At 41.0% G+C, this 19966-nt stretch overlaps 1 protein-coding gene across 1 annotated transcript in view; it reads right to left on the reverse strand.

Annotated features, from left to right (window-relative positions):
• Positions 1-1163: 1163 nt before the first annotated feature.
• The window catches only part of LOC128639042 (NXPE family member 4-like), a 125888-nt gene continuing 107085 nt past the window's right edge, over positions 1164-19966 (reverse strand). The window contains exons 4-5 of the mRNA XM_053691183.1: positions 16526-16744; positions 1164-1699 (exon numbers count right to left, since the gene is read on the reverse strand). Coding sequence (XP_053547158.1) covers positions 1164-1699; positions 16526-16744 — 755 coding nt within the window. The remainder of the gene's footprint in view (positions 1700-16525; positions 16745-19966) is intronic.

Consider the following 19966-nt stretch of genomic DNA (forward strand, 5'->3'; position numbering starts at 1 on the left):
TCACCGCCAAATGCAATCAAATAAAAAAAAAACATTAACTTTTTCACAATTTTAGGTTTCTCACTGAAATTATTTACAAACAGCTTGTGCAATTACGGCACACGTGGTTGTAAATGCTTCTCTGGGATCCCCTTTCTTCAGAAATATCAGACATTTATGGCTTTGGCATTGCTTTTTGGTAATTAGAAGGCCGCTAAATGCCGCTGCGCACCACACTTGTATTATGCCCAGCAGTCAAGGGGTTAATTAGGTAGCTTGTAGGAATATTTTAGCTTTAATGTAGAGATCAGCCTCCCACCTGACCCATCCCACCCCCTGATCCCTCCCTGACCCCCCTCAAACAGCTCTATTCCCTCCCTACCTTACAATTGTCTCCGCCATCTTTTTTCTTTTAATATTTTTTTTTTAAATATATTTGTTGCAGTGTAGGTTCCCACCTAACCCCCCCAACCTCCCTGATCCCCTCATAAAAGCTTTCTAACCCTCCCCCCTCTACATATTTGGCACCATCTTAGGTACTGGCAGCTGTCTGCCAGTATCCAGTTTGCTGCAAAATTGGCAATATTGCAGTGTAGCTGCCCCCTTCAATACACTACCCCTCCCCCTCCCAGATCACTTTCTGTTAACGGATCCCACATGGGATCCCCCTCATTGCCCCTACTCCCTCCTCCCTCCTTCCCCCTCAGTGACACAGTTTTTGGTGGGTTTTTTTTAGTCCCTGTAGCGTGGTCGAGTGGTCCCACCCACTCCCACCCTCCTCCAGCGATGGACCACCCACCCGCCTCCCTCCTTACCCTCCCACCCACCAACGATCGGCACCTCTGCTGTCCGATGCAGAGAGAGCCACAGAGTGGCCTTTACAGCAGCTGTGCTATCCTTTGAAAGTATAGGGTGCACTAAATAGATGTTGGCAATGCTAAATATTCTCTGGTAATTCTGTTTAGCACTCTGCACTTTCAATAGGACACCACTTGTAAACTCAGCCTATACATATGTGATGTAACATAGAACCTCTTCAAATACCATACCACACTAGCATTTCAGAAATATACGGTTAAAAACTATTTGCACAAAAAATATTGAAGTTCCTTTAATGCTTGAGTCATAATTCCTTGTATGATTTTTTTTACTCAAACTGAAACATTTTACAATCTCAGATTTATTCAACATATATAGCTTAAAAACAAATCTATTTCATTTGCTATGACTTCCTCTGGAGGATGTATATTATTACTGGCAAACGCAATTGTCATGTCCCAAGCATCCACAATTGCAACATTTAAGTCTTTGAAAAGGTAATTGAGTATCATATACTGTAAGTAGCCATGGAAATCACTGAGCATTTCTACTCTTTCACTCATAGCACTGGTATTCTCAGTTTTAATGATGACTTTGGTGTCAGGGCTGCGCAGGAGCAGTCTTTCAGTGGCCTGTCGGATATTGATTGCCCTGCGGATGAAATGTTCAATAGGGAAAAGTCGGAAGTGCATTCCAAGGGTAAATGCAATCACAGTGTAGCTATCTCCCCCAATCTTATCAATCTGATGTGAAATTGTGAATTCTTCTTTAAAACTATGAAAACCTAGAAAAATAAATGGGTTGGCATGTTTCCTCCACTGTATTTTAATGTTTTGCTCAGTGTCCACTGAAAGAAGAGTCTTACACCAGTGAGTTCCATGGAGGTCCAATGGTTTTAAATCTAAAATTGAGGCAACAAAAGAAAAGGGAAACACATCAAAGGTAGAATGTTTTGTATGCTGACAGATACACACACAGAAACCTACGTGTGCCAAATACATACCAGACCTCAAACCAGATACATACATCAAAGATATCTTACTTCCAAAATGATCATTATTTTCTGCTCTTCATCTTGTGTATTTAGGACCGTTTGGATTTATCAGTAATTTATACGGTCTCTGTGATAGATTGCTCTCTGACTGATATAGACTGCAGCCACTTGTATGGAAGGCTTGTATTATTTTTTTAACTACAGCTGTACATTAGCACATATTGTTAATATTAAAGGGACAGTCTACTCTAGTTCTCCAGTTTTGCATAATCAGCATGGTTATATTAACATTCTTTTTACCTCTGTGATTACCTTGTATCTAAGCCTCTTCTGACAGCCCCCTTATCACATGGCTATATATTTATTATCTATTTACTTGCATTTAGCCAATTATTACAGTGTCATGCACAGCTCCACAGGAGAGAGCACAATGCTATCTATATGGCACACATGAATAAGCAGTCTCTTGTTGTAAAAAGCTAATAAAAAAGCATGTGAAAAGAGGTTTAAATGTTATAAAGTATATTAATATATCAATGTTGGTTGTGCAAAGCTGAGGAATGGGAAATAAAGGTGTTATTTTTATTTAACAATTTTGGTGTAGACTGTCCCTTTAACTGCACAGTTTACAATTACTATGTAGTAGCAGGAAACATAGCAATGGCCTGTTGCACTTGTCCGAGTAGCGTTGCACACAGTTACCTGTCTGCTGTCATTGGAAACAATCTGTGTAGCGTGCACTACAAAACGCGTTGGTAAAAACAATACACTTTCCAGTGCAGTTATACAACTATTCTCCATGCAAGAAATTGACTTTATAGGGCTGATTTATCAAGCGGACACTGATGCCCCTGTGTCGGCGCAAGCCTTCAGGCTTTCCCCGGAAACAGCAGTTATAAGACAGCTGCTCCTTAACTGGCCCACCACCTCTGAGGCTGCGGACATCAATTCGCCCGATCCTATACGATCCGGCTGATTGACACCCCCTGCAAGCGGCCGATTGGCTGCGAATCTGCAGGGGACGGCATTGCAAAAGCAGTTCACTGGAACTGCTTGTGCAATGTTAAATGACGACAACGTATGCGTATGCTACAGCGTATCATGTCCACCAGACATTGATAATTCGGCCCCATATCTCTAAATGTGGAGATTTAAAGGGACAGTAAAGTTAGAGTAGGGGTATGTGGGTGGTGGGTTGTAATGTTGGGGGGGTATTGTATGTTTTTTTTTACAGGCAAAAGAGCTGAATACTTTGGGGCATGCCCCGCAAAAGGCCCTTTTAAGGGCTGGTAAGGTAAAAAAGCTTTAAAGTTTTTATTTTAGAATAGGGTAGGGCATTTTTTATTTTGGGGGGCTTTGTTATTTTATTAGGGGGCTTAGAGTAGGTGTAATTAGCTTAAAATTGTTGTAATATTTTTATAATGTTTGTAAATTATCTTTTTATTTTTTGTACTTTAGTTAGTGTATTTATTTGTAGGTATTTGTATTTAATTTATTTAATTTATTTAATGATAGTGTAGTGTTAGGTTTAATTGTAACTTAGGTTAGGATTTATTTTACTGGTAATTTTGTATTTCTTTTAGCTAGGTAGTTATTAAATAGTTAATAACTATTTAATAGCTATTGTACCTAGTTAAAATAAATACAAAGTTGCCTGTAAAATAAATATTAATCCTAAAATAGCTACAATATAATTTTTATTTATATTGTAGCTATATTAGGGTTTATTTTACAGGTAAGTATTTAGCTTTATATAGGATTAATTTATTTAATAAGATTTATTTGATTTTGTTAGATAAAAATTATATTTAATTTAGGGGGGTGTTAGGGTTAGACTTAACTTTAGGGGTTAATACATTTATTATAGTAGCGGTGAGGTCCGGTCAGCAGATTAGGGGTTAATAATTGTAGGTAGGTAGCGGCGACATTGGGGGGGCAGTTTAGGGGTTAATAAATATTATGTAGGTGTTGGCGGTGTTAGGGGCAGCAGATTAGGGGTACATAGGGATAATGTAGGTGGCGGCGGTGTGTGGTCGGCAGATTAGGGGTTAATAATTGTAGGTAGGTAGCGGCGACATTGGGGGGGCAGTTTAGGGGTTAATAAATATTATGTAGGTGTTGGCGGTGTTAGGGGCAGCAGATTTGGGGTACATAGGGATAATGTAGGTGGCGGCGGTGTGTGGTCGGCAGATTAGGGGTTAAAAAAATTTAATAGACTAGCGGCGATGTGGGTGGGTCCTTGGTTTAGGGGTACATAGGTAGTTTATGGGTGTTAGTGTACTTTAGAGCATAGTAGTTAAGAGCTTTATGAACCAGCGTTAGCCCAGAAAGCTCTTAACTCCTGGCTTTTCTCTGCGGCTGGAGTTTTGTCGTTAGAGTTCTAACGCTCACTTCAGCCAAGACTCTAAATACCGGCGTTAGAAAGATCCCATTGAAAAGATAGGATACACAATTGGCGTAGGGGGATCTGCTGTATGGAAAAGTCGCGGCTGGAAAGTGAGCATTAGACCCTTTCCTGACTGACTCTAAATACCAGTGGGCGGTAAAAACCAGCGTTAGGACGCAGAACTCTAAATCTAGGCGTACATTTTTAATTAATTAAACAAAAAAGTTTAATTTAGAATCTAAAAAAAAGTTTAATTCATTGGTACAATTTTAAATTGTATTGTGTCATTACCTTCATTAGGGGCTGTGTACTGTTATTCTAAATAATATTTTTTACCGTGCAAGTTAGTTTATGGTGCCAAGGGGTTGAAGCCCAAAAACGTTTGGGAAACACTGCTCTATAGTAAAGATTAGCTGTTTGTTATTATTATTATTATTTTATATAAAGTCAACTCAATGGCCCCTATTTATCAAGCCGTCAACCGCAAATACGCTGGAATTCCGCAGCGTAATTGTGGCGAGCCTGATTCCCCTTATTTATCAAGCCTACAGACCAGCAAAAGTAGAATTTTGTGATGTAACATACGATCCGCCGGTCTCAGTCCGACATAGATCAATGCTTACGTCACTACAGATGTTCCGAATGCAAATTCGGCACTATCTGACTACTTTTGCTAGTTATCAAATTTCTACCAGTTACGCTCGCCACTATTCCGGCCCAGCATACCTGCTTTTCAATCCGCCGCCCTGGAGGCGGCGGATGCCATAGGAATCAATGGGAGTCTGAAAGCAGCGAAAGCTTATGTTTGATGCTGCCAGATATCCCATTGATTCCTATGGGAGAATAAAGTTACGTTTACACCTAACACCCTAACATAACCCCCGAGTCTAAACAACCCTTAATCTGCCGCCCCCTACACCGCTGCCACCTACATTATACTTATTAACCTCTATTCTACCCTCCCAACACCGCCGCCACCTAAATTATACTTATTAATCCCTAATCTGCCCTCCCGACACCGCCACCACCTACATTATACTTATTAATCCCTAATATGCCGTCCCCAACGTTGCTGCCACTATATTAAATATATTAACCCCTAAACCTAAGTCTAACCCTAACCCTAACACCCCCTAACTTAAATATAATTTAAGTAAATATAAATAAAATTACTATCATTAACTAAATTATTCCTATTTAAAACTAAATACTTACCTATAAAATAAACCCTAAGCTAGCTACAATATAACTAATAGTTACATTGTAGCTAGCTTAGGGTTTATTTTTATTTTACAGGCAAGTTTGTATTTATTTTAACTAGGTAGCATAGTTACTAAATAGTTATTAACTATTTATTAACTAACTAGCTAAAATAAATACAAATTGACCTGTAAAATAAAACCTAACCTAAGTTACACTAACACTTAACATTACACTACAATTAAATAAATTACATATATTAAATACAATTAACTAAATTATATACAATTATCAGTATAAGTGCAAAAACAAACAAACACTAAATTACAGAAAATTAAAAACAAATTATCAGATATTTAAACTAATTACACCTAATCTAATAGCCCTATCAAAAAAAAAAAATACCCTAGCCTAAACTAAACTACCAATAGCCCTTAAAAGGGCCTTTTGTGGGGCATTGCCCCAAAGTAATCAGCTCTTTTACCTGTAAAAAAAAAATACAAACAACCCCCCCCCAACAGTAAAATCCACCACTTACACAACCAACCACCCAAATAAAATACTAACTAAAAAAACCTAAGCTCCCCATTGCCCTGAAAAGGGCATTTGGATGGGCATTGCCCTTAAAAGGGAAGTTAGCTCTTTTGCGGCCCAAAGCCCTAACCTAAAAATAAAACCCACCCAATACACCCTTAAAAAAACCTAACACTAACCCCCTTAAGATAGACTTACCGGGAGACGTCTTCATCCAAGCCGGGCAAAGTGGTCCTCCAGACGGGCAGAAGTCTTCATCCAAGCCGGGCAGAAGTGATCCTCCAGACGGCAGAAATCTTCATCCAGACCGCATCTTCTATCTTCATCCATCCGGCGCAGAGCGGGTTCATTTACAAGACTTTCGACGCGGTGCATCCTCTTCTGCTGACGATTACCCAACGAATGAAGGTTCCTTTAAGTGACGTCATCCAAGATGGCGTCCCTTAGATTCCGATTGGCTGATAGAATTCTATCAGCCAATCGGAATTAAGGTAGACAAAATCCTATTGGCTGATGCAATCAGCCAATAGGATTGAAGTTCAAATCTATTGGCTGATTGGAACAGCCATAGAATGCAAGCTCAATCCAATTGGCTGATTGGATCAGCCAATAGGATTGAACTTTAATCCTATTGGCTGATTGCATCAGCCAATAGGATTTTTTCTACCTTAATTCTGATTGGCTGATAGAATTCTATCAGACAATCGGAATCTAAAGGACGCCATCTTGGATGACATCACTTAAAGGAACCTTCATTTGTTGGGTAGTCATCGGCAGAAGAGGATGCTCCGCGTCGGATGTCTTGAAGATGGACCCGCTCCGCACCGGATGGATGAAGATAGAAGATGCCGTCTGGATGAAGACTTCTGCCGTCTGGAGGACCACTTGTGCCCGGCTTGGATGAAGACTTCTGCCCTTCTGGAGGACCACTTCGCCCGGTTTGGATGAAGACGTCTCCCGGTAAGTCGATCTTCAGGGGGTTAGTGTTAGTTTTTTTTAAGGGTGTATTGGGTGGGTTTTAGTTTTAGGTTAGGGCTTTTTGCCGCAAAAGAGCCAACTGCCCTTTTAAGGGCAATGCCCATCCAAATGCCCTTTTCAGGGCAATGGGGAGCTTAGGTTTTTTTAGTTAGTATTTTTTTTGGGGGGGGGTTTGGTTGTGTGGGTGGTGGGTTTTACTGTTGGGGGGGTTGTTTGTATTCTTTTTTCAGGTAAAAGAGCTGATTACTTTGGGGCAATGTAAAAAAATGTAGAGAGTGGTGTACTCAAAAGTACACCACACACTTAGGGGGGCGCTTCCTGATAAGAACAAATTCAGAAAGCAGAATCAAACAATTGGTATATAAAAACATCAAACATAAAAAATAGCATTACAAAAAAAAGTCCATAAAAACCAGTGTATGGTAATATTCCAGATGGAGGGGCAGCTCTTTGTCAAAGGATGGTCATCCTGATAATCGTTGTCTGCAGAGAAAGAAAAACAGAGGTGCCACCATGGCCTAGTACCACCAGAGCTTATGTAGATAGATGCAAATAGATGTATATACTCACAAACAGAAAGCACCCAGTGGTGCTAATGGGCAGACTGGAGCTTCACAGTGGTCCAGCTCACTGGTATCCTCCAGCAGACACTCAATCAAATTTCCTTAAAGGGGCCTGTTGTCTGGTGCCTGAGTGAATAAAAGAGGCAAGCAAACATAGCCCAGTAACGTTTGCAAAGGAGCAATGTATAACCATAAGATTGTACTTACAAGATGCAGTGCACCTCCAGGTGCGATAACAGCATACTGGGACCTCACAGCCGCCCAGTTGACTGTATAAACCAAGGCAAGCAGCAACAACCACAAAAATTGTTCCAATGTTCCCAGCAAAGTGTAGACAGTGACGATACCACAATAGCAAGTGTATAATAAAAAAGATACTTTATTTAAAAAGTGACGCGTTTCTCAGCCTCCTGCAGGCTGTTTCATCAGGCTATAATTCACAATGTTAAAAAACACTTGCTATATGACAGAAATCAAAATTAAAAACAGTTTACTGACAAACAATTAAAAGCTCACACCTGTATGTATTCACAATTGATTGGTGGGTATGGTAACATCAGTAAACATAGAGCCTCCCAGGTGAAATCCAAAGAACATGTGATTCGCAGGTATTCAGTTGTCATAGCAGCCACATATAAACACAGGCCTAAAGAGCTTGTTCAAAATTGACAAATCACAATATACCAGCAATTTACATCAAGTAAAATAACAGATCACAATAACATAAAAAACATGTAAAAAAAATACAGACCATATATTACAATATGTTTCTCACCTAATATGTTGATAAAATATATATATTCATACCCATGCGTGTTAGACAGATTTGTGCAAGATTAATAGAAATCCTTTGTTGGAAAGCTATATTGCCTAATATATAATCTATCTCGCTCCCCCCTCGACACAACTCATAAAGCCGCTATTATGTTTAAAGTGAAAAGGAGGTAAAGACTTTTACCTTAGGGAAACGATTCCTTGTAGCGGAACCTTCTTATTTGACAACCTAATATTAAATATTGTGGGAACTTGAGCTAGACATAATGATTCATATTAACAACATTCAGATACAATTACTATGATCTGTGATCAAAAATGGAGACATTATTTACCAAAAAGTCCAGAAAGTGAATGTGTAACACAAGTGTATTTCCAGACGTCATCGCCACTGGGTAGCTCCACCAAACGGGTCCTGCTTCCTCCCTGCCAACTGCAGCTATGTAGCTGGCAAGTGACCACAGCCTGTAGCCACCCCTGATGCCTGACAGCATCAGTACTCAGGGTCCCACCCTGTGGCAGACTCCAGCTACCCAGACTGGGTAGCTCTGCCTGATGATCCTTTCTCTGCCTGGAACAGGCTGCTATGTAGTCCAGGAAAGTGATTTTAGCTGGAGCCAACCCAAATAACTAGACAGACTAGCAATCAGGTTAAACAAGAACTGATTTTATTGTAAAACATACACTCCTTTTATACACACAGCTCATCTTGATAACACAAAGGACAATCCCACAATTTTCCCACCATTCCAGACAGCCCGACACCTCCATAGGATCCACAGTCTCACATAATCCCAATACCTAGGGGTGGTGGTTTCGAGTGATCGGGTGAATCAGCATGATTCGTTACTGGGGACCGGAGTTACAATCCATTGAAGTTATGGGGGTAGGGGTGTCCAAAACCCCCAGTTCCCAAATGAGCTCTCCTCTGATAATTGCCACAGCTCTTGTCCTCCTTAGGGGCTACCAATCCCCAAAAGAGCGGAGCTCTGGGGCAAAAGGCTGCTCGAGTGACCAGGGGTAAAGTTAGCGGGTGTCCTGCTGTCCTGTACCCAACCGAGAGTTCCAGGAGCACAGCCAGCTTGAGAGAAGTTAGGCGGGTGTCCATTGTGAGGCGGCTGACTGGGAGTTCCAGAAGCCCGGCCAGTCTAGGAGGGTTTTCCTGGTCATACACCAGCTCTTCACAAGACAAGCAAACAAAAGTTTCCAGAGATTGTGGTTACTCTGAGGAGACCAAAACCACTGAAAAACAACAGCGGTGAGGTTGTAGGGGGGGTTAGAGGTAGCCTTAGCTGTCTGGTATCCGTAACATCTCCCCCCCCTCCAGTTCAGCAGACCCGGCTAGACCCTTAATGGGTCGGCCTGGGGCTGTCCGACGGTGGCCCTCCACTTCTCGGTTGCTGGGAGAGGTTATACCATCTCTCCTGAGCTTGGGGTATCCGGGGTGGGGGGTTCTGCTGGAGTTTATACTCTGCGCCCTGGGCGCAGGGATAGTCACATAATGCAAAGTCCCAAACAAGTTTGCTAAGGCCAGCTCCCAAACAATTGCTGTTCCACAAGTTCCAGTGTCCTTAAGTTCCATGGCCAAACTGTCTCCCTCTGTGACACTTTGTTGAGAACCGGCTGACCCACCCACAAACAAAGCCAGTGCCGGTTTCCTGGCTGTATTCCCACCCCAGACCGGAGGGGGAGGTTGCTCCTTGGTGTGGCAGGCAAAGCTTGGGTGCCCAAACATGTGGCACTAACTGCATAAGCTTTAACCCTCCTTCCCAATGCAACGCCTGCCCCGGTGAGAAATACTCCGGGACAAGAAAAGGGTAGAGACCCTGCCAAGCTACTGAGAGGAGAGTCCATCTGTCTCTTCTCCAGAGAAGGAGATCTACCGCTGGGGAGGTCTGCTACCTCCGCTCCATGGGAAACTGTGCTGCGGCTGGGGAGAGAGACCAACCGTCTCCTCTCCCAGAAAGGGATTTGGCCGCTGGGGAGAGAGACCAACTGTCTCCTCTCCCAGGAAGGGGTTCTGTTTACGGGGAGGTATGACGACTACCTCCGCTCCCAGGGGATGACTCTGCCGCTGGGGAGAGAGGCTGACTGTCTCCTCTCCCAGCTCCTGGCTCTGCCACTTGGGAGAGAGACGGACTGTCTCCTCTCCCGGGAAGGGGTTCTGTTTACGGGGAGGGAGGATGACTACCTCCGCTCCCAGGGGATGGCTCTGCTGCTGGGGAGAGAGACCGACTGTCTAATCTCCCGGCTCCTGGCTCTGCTGCTGGGGAGAGAGACCAACTGTCTCCTCCCCCAGGAAGGGATTCTGCGGCTGGGGAGAGTTATCTACATCCATCTCTCCCTGCAAGGGGTTCTCTGTAAGCTCTCCCTAGTTTCCTGGAGCTGTTACAGGTGCTGGGCAGAGGCCGGCGGCTCTTTGCCCTGTTGCCAGCGCTTCTGCTGGGGTGGCTCCTTTGTCCAGGTCTATAAGCTCAGGCCCACGCTGCTGATCTGTAGAACTCGGTCTAGCAGCCTCTTGTATGCCTTTTCCAGTCCCCATTCTTGGACAATAAGCGATACCATATCGGATACCAGCCAGCCAGGGTACCCCCGAGAGATCCAACAGCTGCTCTCGGGAGTGGCCAATGTTCGTTACTCTCAGTTCCACCCCCCTCCCAAATTGTGGGTCTTCTGTCAACTTTTCCAATAGTAACCCAGGGCTGCAAAAGCCCTCTGTGGGGGAGCAATCCTCCAGCTATGGCCGTACTTGCATAGCGAGCCATCGGAGGTCCCGATATCCGTCCTCCACCCACATCTCTGCCCGGACCAGTTGATCTAGATCTGATAGCCATTCTTCCATGGGCTGCTCTCCCAGGAAAAGCACTTGCAAGTTCCACCGGACCCCGTACCTCTCATCATCTGTGGGGAGGACCTTTCCATCACAATCCTTTTCTTGTTGAAGCCTCTCCCTCCATAGTTGACAGCGGACAATGCTACTGCAGCTCAGCTGGTCCAGTTCAGAACCAGGATTGTCCAGCTGGGTCAGTGCCTCCTTTACTCTCCTTAGGTACTCGGCTTCCATAGTTACCAGTTACTGTGGCCCTTCTCTGTCAGCAGGAATCGTGTGGAAGAAGCAGATCCCACCACTGCCAGCCAATGTGACGGATACCCCAGCTACCCCAACTGGTTAGCTCTGCCAAACGGGTCCTGATTCCTCCCTGCCAACTGCAGCTATGTAGCTGGCAAGTGACCACAGGCTGTAGCCACCCCTGATGCCCGACAGCATCAGTACTCAGGGTCCCACCCTGTGGCAGACTCCAGCTACCCAGACTGGGTAGCTCTGCCTGATGATCCTTTCACTGCCTGGAACAGGCTGCTATGTAGCCCAGGAAAGTGATTTTAGCTGGAGCCAACCCAAATAACTAGACAGACTAGCATTCAAGTTAAACAAGAACTGATTTTATGTAAAAAATACACTCCTTTTATACACACAGCTCATCTTGATAATACAAAGGACAATCCCACAATTTTCCCACCATTCCCGTCCCTCCAGACAGCCCAGCACCTCCATAGGAGCCACAGTCTCACATAATCCCAAAACCTAGGGGTGGCGGTTTCGGGTGATCCTGGTGGAGCGGCAGCACTTCCAGGGTGTCATTTTAAAGCTCTCTGTCCCCAAATGCCACAGTCCAAAAATCAGCATAATTTGTTACTGGAGAAATGAGTTACAGTCCATTGAAGTTATGGGGTTAGGGGTGTCCAAAACCCCCAGTTCCCAATGGAGCTCCCCTCTGATAATTGCCACAGCTCTTGTCCTCCCTAGGGGCTACCAATCCCTAAAAGAGTGGCACTCTGGGGCAAAGGGCTGATGGAGCAACCAGGGGTAAAGTTAGCGGGTGTCCTGCTGTCCTGTGGCCGACCGGGAGTTCCAGGAGCCCGGCCAGCCTGAGAGGAGTTAGGCGGGTGTCTGTTGTGAGGCAGACGGCCGGGAATTCCAGAAGCCTGGCCAGCCTTGGAGGGTTTTCCTGGTCATACACCAGCTCTTCACAAGACAAGCAAACAAAAGCTTCCAGAGATTGTGGTTGCTCGGAAGAGCCCAAAACCACTGAAAAACAACAGGGGTGAAGTTGTATGGGGGGGTTGGGGGTAGCCTTAGCTGTTTGGTATGACTTTATGATTTTAACTCAAAAACCTAAATGGAAGTGTTACAAGAACACAGATCTTGTAACACTGATTGTGTATATAATTCTAAAATAACAGTGTCTATGAGGTGATAAAAAGAACCGTGCAATATTAGTGATAGGGGCAATGTAACTAAATAGTGTATATTTCTAAACCGGGTGATAAACCACCTACATGTCGGATGTTATAACTTTTCTGGCCACTAAACACTGTAAAGGAGTTAATATAAAGGGCATAGTGAAGTGGATAATTTATGTGCTTATTATAATGATTTTACTCATGAGCGATCAATAAGTGTGTGAGTGGCATCTAGTGTAAGAGACTGTTAGTAATGTGACGGAAAATGTTGGGAAGTGTGTGAATGACTTGTAGTGTAAAAGGCTATAAGTAATGTGACAAAGAGTGATAAAATATTAAATACTATTTAGTGATGTGAATGAAAATGGTGGGATGTTATACAATACTCTTGTAAAAATATAGATATATCCTAATGTTCGTAATAGTGGTGATAGTGCTGTTAAACTTGACATATTATCTACTACAAAAGAGTGTGATAGAGTTAATATAGAATTAGGAATAGCAGCTCAACCCAGCCCCAGTCGTATAGATCTTGTGATAAAGCTGTATTGTGATATCTGATTATATGACTGTATTGCGTCCCCTAATGATATTTAAGATGTGGGTAGAATAGTCGGGTTTTCAGGGATGGTATAAACTGTGATAATGGTATACCTCATATATATATATATATATATATATATATATATATATATATATATATATATATATATAAATAAGTGATCAAGAGCTCGGATCGCCCGTATGGAAACTTAATACTAAAAACTAAAAGGGGACTACTTGAGTGATATACGGAATGTTCACTACTATTCATGTATATATTATTTATAGATCATTATAAAAGATATAGTCTAGCAATAAATTGTCCCTATAACACACAAATTAAACAGGATTCATTGGACACTGATACAGTGTATATCAGATCCTTTCAGATAAATACTCTCTGACTTAAAATAAATGGTCAGAAAGCCGCCATGTCCAAATTTTCATTGAGCCCATCGGGCTGAAGTGTTTTCAATTTTTTGATCCAATATGATTCTCTTTTCCTGAGAGTCATACATGCATCACAGCAGGATCTAGAAATCACTTCTATGGATGTAATTTTCATTGAGTTTTTCTGCTTCTTGTGGTGAATCAAACAATGTCTAGATACACTGTGAGATTTAGAGTTCTTTTTGATATTGTATGAATGTTCACCCCATCTTTTTTTGATCTTCCGACAGGTACGGCCAACATATTGTACCCCACATTTACAATTTAAAAGGTATATGACGAATGATGTTTCACATGTCATAAATCCATTAATGTTGAAAGTTTCACCTGTAGTGTGTGATGTGAAGGTAGAAGCCCTATGAGATATAAAGCTACACATCCCACAGCATTTCCTACAGCACTTGGATATTCTATTCCTAAGATGACTAGTGCCCATAGGATCAAAAGATGAGATGTTGCTAGTGGAATATTTTCCCCTAACAATCTTGCTAGGAGCTAAAGCAGTTTTTAAAGTAGGTGCTCTTCTGTACACCACTTTGGGTTTATTACCTATTATTTTCTTGAGAATCGGGTCATTGGTCAAAATAGGCCAGTGCTTGGTGAGGATCTTATTAATGGCAAGATGGTTAGAATTGTATCTTGTAATAAATAATGGTGGATTAAGTTCTTTGAATGATTCTTGGTGTCTGTGTTTCTTGTTAAAATAACTAGACCTATCCTCATTTCTAATTCTATTAATTCAACTTCCAACATTTGTAATGGTTACTCTCAAAGTGGAGAAAACTGTTACAATCGACAGTTTTAAAGAAAGTTTTGGAGGAAACTTTCTCATCAACAGTCTTCCCCAGAATTAGATCAAGAAATTAAATTTCATCTCGTTTGATGTTGTGAGTGAAGGATATCCCAAATGTGTTATTATTTAGATGATCTATAAAGCTATGAATATTCTCTTCAGTCCCTTTAAAGATAAATAGAAGATCATTGATGTAACGGCCATAGAACACCAGGTTCGTTGCATATTGGGTATCATATATATATGATTGTTCAAAACCTCCAATGAACAGGTTGGTAAAGCTAGGAGCGAACCTGGTGCCCATGGCCGTTCCCTTGATCTGGAGGTAGTATCTGCTTTGATAAAGAAAATAGTTATGCTTTAAGATGAAACTTATCAATTGAATAATAAAATCTACTTGTTGATCAGACAACAGGCACTTTTAAGGAAATTTGATTGAGTCTCTGCTGGGGGATACCAGTGAACTGGACCACTGTGAAGCTCCAGTCTGCCCCATTAGCACCGCTGGGTGCTTTCTGTTTGTGAGTATATACATCTATTTGCATCTATCTACATATGCTCTGGTGGTACTAGGCCATGGTGGTGCCTCTGTTTTTCTTTCTCTACTTTGGGGCAATGCCCCGCAAAAGGCCCTTTTAAGGGCTATTGGTAGTTTAGTTTAGGCTAGGGTTTTTTTATTTTGTGGGGACTTTTTTATTTTGATGGGGCTATTAGATTAGGTGTAATTAGTTTAAATATCTGATAATTGTTTTTTTATTTTCTGTTATTTAGTGTTTTGTTTCTTTGTACTTTAGATAATTGTATATAATTTAGTTAATTGTATGTAATTTATTTAATTGTATTTAATTGTAGTGTAGTGTTAGGTATTAGTGTAACTTAGGTTAGGTTTTATTTTACAGATAAATTTGTATTTATTTTAGCTAGGTGGTTATTAAATAGTTAATAACTATTTTGTAACTATTAGTTATATTGTAGCTAGCTTAGGGTTTATTTTATAGGTAAGTATTTAGTTTTAAATATAAATAATTTAGTTAATGATAGTAATTTTATTTATATTTATTTAAATTAGATTTAAGTTAGGGGGTGTTAGGGTTAGACTTAGGTTTAGGGGTTAACAAATTTAATATAGTGGTGGCAGTGTAGGGGGGGGCAGATTAGGGGTTAATAACATAATGTAGGTGACGGCGGTGTATGGGGGCAGATTAGGGGATAATAAGTATAATGTAGGTGGTGGCGGTGTAAGTGGGGGCAGATTAGGGGTTAATAACATAATGTAGGTGGCGGCGGTGTAGGGGGGGCAGATTAGGGGTTAATAACATAATGTAGGTGGCGGTGGGCTCTGGGAGTGGCGGTTTAGGGGTTAATAACTTTATTTAGTTGCGAGATAGGGGTAAAACAGTTTAGTATAGTGGCGGTGTTTAGTGACAGTATACCAATAAAGCTGGGAAAAAGCCGAAGAGCAGCGAGATCGATGACTGTTAGTTAACAACAGTCCGCTGCTCATCGCCCCGTACTTGGTGCGCAGCTTTTTGACAGCTTTTTTGGTAACTTTGGAGAGTGTATTCAGGTCCGCGGCAACGATGTTAGGCGATCTTAGGCGAGCGTATTGGTGACGGCTTGATAAATAGGCCCCAATAAGTGCTTATTTACAGTGTTACAGTGACATTACATATTAGGCATCATTTGCCCAGTAGCTTCTAGGACAGGGAAGTCTAGGTTGAGTGAGGAAGATCTATGACTGAAGTCGTAGGTATTTATTTTTTGGGTTGGGGGCCATCAGTGTGGTATGTCAGACCATGGGAAAGGCTGTTGTATGTGGTCCCTGCTTCTAATTTGTGACTTAGGGCTTTAAAACTTTGGGAAGAACAGGGGAGCGAGTCTCCCAAATGTGATAATACTGTGAAATGTGGGTCTGTTTTGAGCTTTGCAATAAATAAACCTTTATTGCATTAATTTCAGTTGAAATCCCCAGCAATTAATGGAATAATGCTAAGGGAGATCAAGTTTCTCTTGCTACAGTAATGATTCAGGAGGATATGATATGCATCTTCAGCAATTATACAGATATCCTACTTTACCATTCAAACAATTCATCTAAACTCAACAAATCATCTAAACATTGCATGAGATTGTTCTATCCAACTTTATAGCTACTGGTACATCCACTTTTTTTGTTGTTGTTTTTTTTTTTTTGCAAAGCTACTTATTTTAGGGTGTTAGATGCACTTTAATTTAACATATTTTTTAAATACCTAGATCCAATGACTTACTTGTGGCAGTGCTTGTGATATACTTCATCCACTGTAGCATGGTGGAATCTCCTATGAGATATAACATCCTGCCTTTAATGCATTTATTAATATTCACCATGCTGCGATAACGTGATATATTGCACGAAAGATGATACCACATGTTCTGATAAAAGTATCCACCGGGAAACTGATATTTCCTTCCTGGTGTGCATTTCCGCTCTAGTTGCTGGCTGTTACCTAACAGAATGAAGCAAAACATTGCAGAAATCAAAATTAGTACAATAGTACAATCATAAAGGCCTAGATTACAATTGTAGTGAAAAAATGTAAGTTTTATGGAACATTAACATTGCTGGAGCACAATCTATACCACTCACATTTATGAGCTGGTACTTTGAGTCCATGGTCGGAGGTAATTTGCGTGTTACCAGTTGAAAGTAAACGTGAATTTAACGTGCATCAGGTTAGCGTGACCAGAGAGCTCTAGTTAACCGTTAGACTCAAATACAAAGTTGCACACACACATCAAAAATACATTAAAAATACAGTTACACTCATAATAACCCCATCAAATAAAAATGATTAAGAAAAAAATACATTCAAAAGTTATAAATTAGAATTAAAAAGACTGCACAGGGCTTTAACATAGAGATACATACATATACATGTCTAAATATGTATATGTATGTATGTATATATTTTGATATGTGTGTACCTATGTATTTATGTATGTATAAGTGTATATATGTATTTACAGACATATATATATATATATATATATATATATGACATCCAAAAATTAAGGCATCTCTAGTAGATAACCATAGTACATAAAACACATTACCAAGTGAAATATAAAAAACAAACACAACCTACATAAGTGAAAAACCTGACCGGTCAGGGTAAGCATAAGGCGCCAGTGAAAATGTATAAAGGGAAGATTTTTAAGTAACATAGGATAACATAGTTATCTGATCAACTACACCCTGCTGCGCACAGAACTCACAAATAGATGAGGGGGGTGAAACGCGCATCAGCATTAGCTGACCGGCTCTTGTGGTGTAGGCATCTGACTCCAGTGCATTTCAGTGTATAAGGTAGAATATGAAGCGGTCTCTGTAGCATGGATTTAAAGCAGCAAACCTAACTCTGACGTATGTGCAACAGCTGAGGTTTCCAAGTAGCCGTAAGAATCTTCAGGAAAGTGTAGTGTATACCCTGAGTCCCGGACTCCCACAGAAAAACTGTGCCACTGTGTCCGTGTAGGAACCGGCTTTTCTTACTTAATGACTGTGGTTGCTGATGATGCTAAACTAAGCAGATCCCTGGGATACTCACCTTTACACAAAGCATAATTGACAAATCCATAAGTCTGCACGGCTGTACTTTTGCATGATACATGTGCTCTGAATGGAACGTTCTCTGGCTTTACTGCCCCTTGGACTGCCTATACTAACTTTGGCTATACGTGCTCGATTGAGCTTTCTAACCTCCTATGATTGAACTGCACCTCTGTTCTATATGCTTGAATTGCACTTTTGTTCTATAGGGTGGGTTCACTGACAACGTAGATCCTGTTTACTTTACCTGCCCAGGTTATACCTCCTGATATTTTTCATGGGGGTTCTGTGTGCAGCAGGGTGTAGTTGATCAGATTACATCCTATCTTACTTAAAAATCTTCCCTGTATACATTTTTTACTGGCGTCTTATGCTTACCCTGACCGGTCAGGTTTTTCACGTATGTAAGTTGGTTTTGCTTTTTATATGTCATTTGGTAATGTTTTTTATGTACTTTGCTTATCTACTAGAGATGCAACTTTTTTAGCTTGTTTTAAGAGATACGGTGGATCTCCACAAGGAAATAATTGTGTATACTAATAAATTGATATTGCTATATCCTCTATCTCTCTGAGCTGTTCTTCCCCTGTCTTTATGTTAAAACAATGATATTTACTTTGTTTCCGTCTTTTCTTTTGGAATTTCTTATACATTTTATATGGGTCTGCACCATTAGCCCTAATAGGCATTATATATATAGGATACATCTTGATATTACATTATCCTCTTCTACAGCTCTACTACTAGCAATTGCTTCCCACTATGTTATTTTCTTGATACTATAACAATATACCCTGTATATTATGGCCTGGTTGCCCCCTCTTCTTTAGTTTCCATAGTGGTAGCTCCCTTCAGCTGGTCTTCTTTTTATAACTGATTAAGAACGTTTATTATTTTATTTTTCTGGAGATCCATTGTGTTTTCTTTTAAGAATACGTTTACTTTATCAGATGAGAATGGAGAAGCAGAATTAACTGCCTCCCTGTCTGTATCTGGCCTTGCAGAGAGTCAGGACAAAGATAATACTCCAACAAATATATATGGAGCATTCAAAGACTATAAAAAACAGTTGGTTAAACAGGTAAAACCTAGGGCAGAAACTTCTAGCCTAGAAAACTAAATAAAAAATAAAATCATACCCAGAGGCCTGAGACTAAGACTGGATCCAGGTACTAACCTTAGGGAAGATGAAGGAGGAGAAGAGTTTATGGAGGAATGGAACTCTAGTTTATCTGACTGTTCCATCATTTTGATGAAAAAAAAAAAAAAGGTTAAAAGTAATAAGGAGAGACTTGATAAGACCTTAGCACAAGTTGAGGAGTCCCTAAAAGTGGTAAACAATTTTGAAAATAATCCTAACTTTGGCAAACTAAATGAAGAGATAAGAGATCAAATAGCCAGACTCCAGACAGATATAAAACTGAGAAAACGAAGGAAGTTCTCAAGAGACAATGATGACTTTAAAAACAACAGAGTATATAGTTATCAATCAGTAACAGGGTCATATGACTATGGTACCGATGGGTCTGATATTGAAACTGAACCCCCCAAAAAATTGAGCCAATAACAAGCAAGGTTTTTAGGAGGAGGAGGAGAGGGGGTAGGAAGAGAATTAGGGGGAGGCAATACCAATTCTAGAGAGAAGTGGTATCCCTCCAGACTATGACAGCAGAACTACAACCAAAGCCAGGAGAAGTTTCAACAGAGTCTACCACAGAGATTTCAGGATCACAGGGGCTATTAGCATCCCCTAACCTAGATCTTCAGATAGTCAACCTATCCTCCTTCAATCTCAACCTTGCTCATATCAGTGTACTTAAAAAGGACTTGTCCTTTTGTCCCACAAACAATCTAGATAAATTTGAGTTTCTCAAAGATCTTCATCTTTTTGCTATGCATGTAGTACTATCTCAGATTATGAAAGGCAAAAGCAAACATCTGCTAGAAGATGTAGCGTTGACTGGGGAGGACAGTCTGGCTGTGAGCTACTGATAGATTCAGAAGGCAGCAAAAATACACAAATTCAAAATGAGGCAGAAACCATACAGACTAAGGTCTCCTCCCAATTTAGACCGAAATAAAAATATATTCCTCAGTTGGCAATGGTACCTGTGGTGAA

This window comes from Bombina bombina, chromosome 8, assembly GCF_027579735.1.
Source record: "Bombina bombina isolate aBomBom1 chromosome 8, aBomBom1.pri, whole genome shotgun sequence".
Taxonomy (NCBI): Eukaryota; Metazoa; Chordata; class Amphibia; order Anura; family Bombinatoridae; genus Bombina; species Bombina bombina.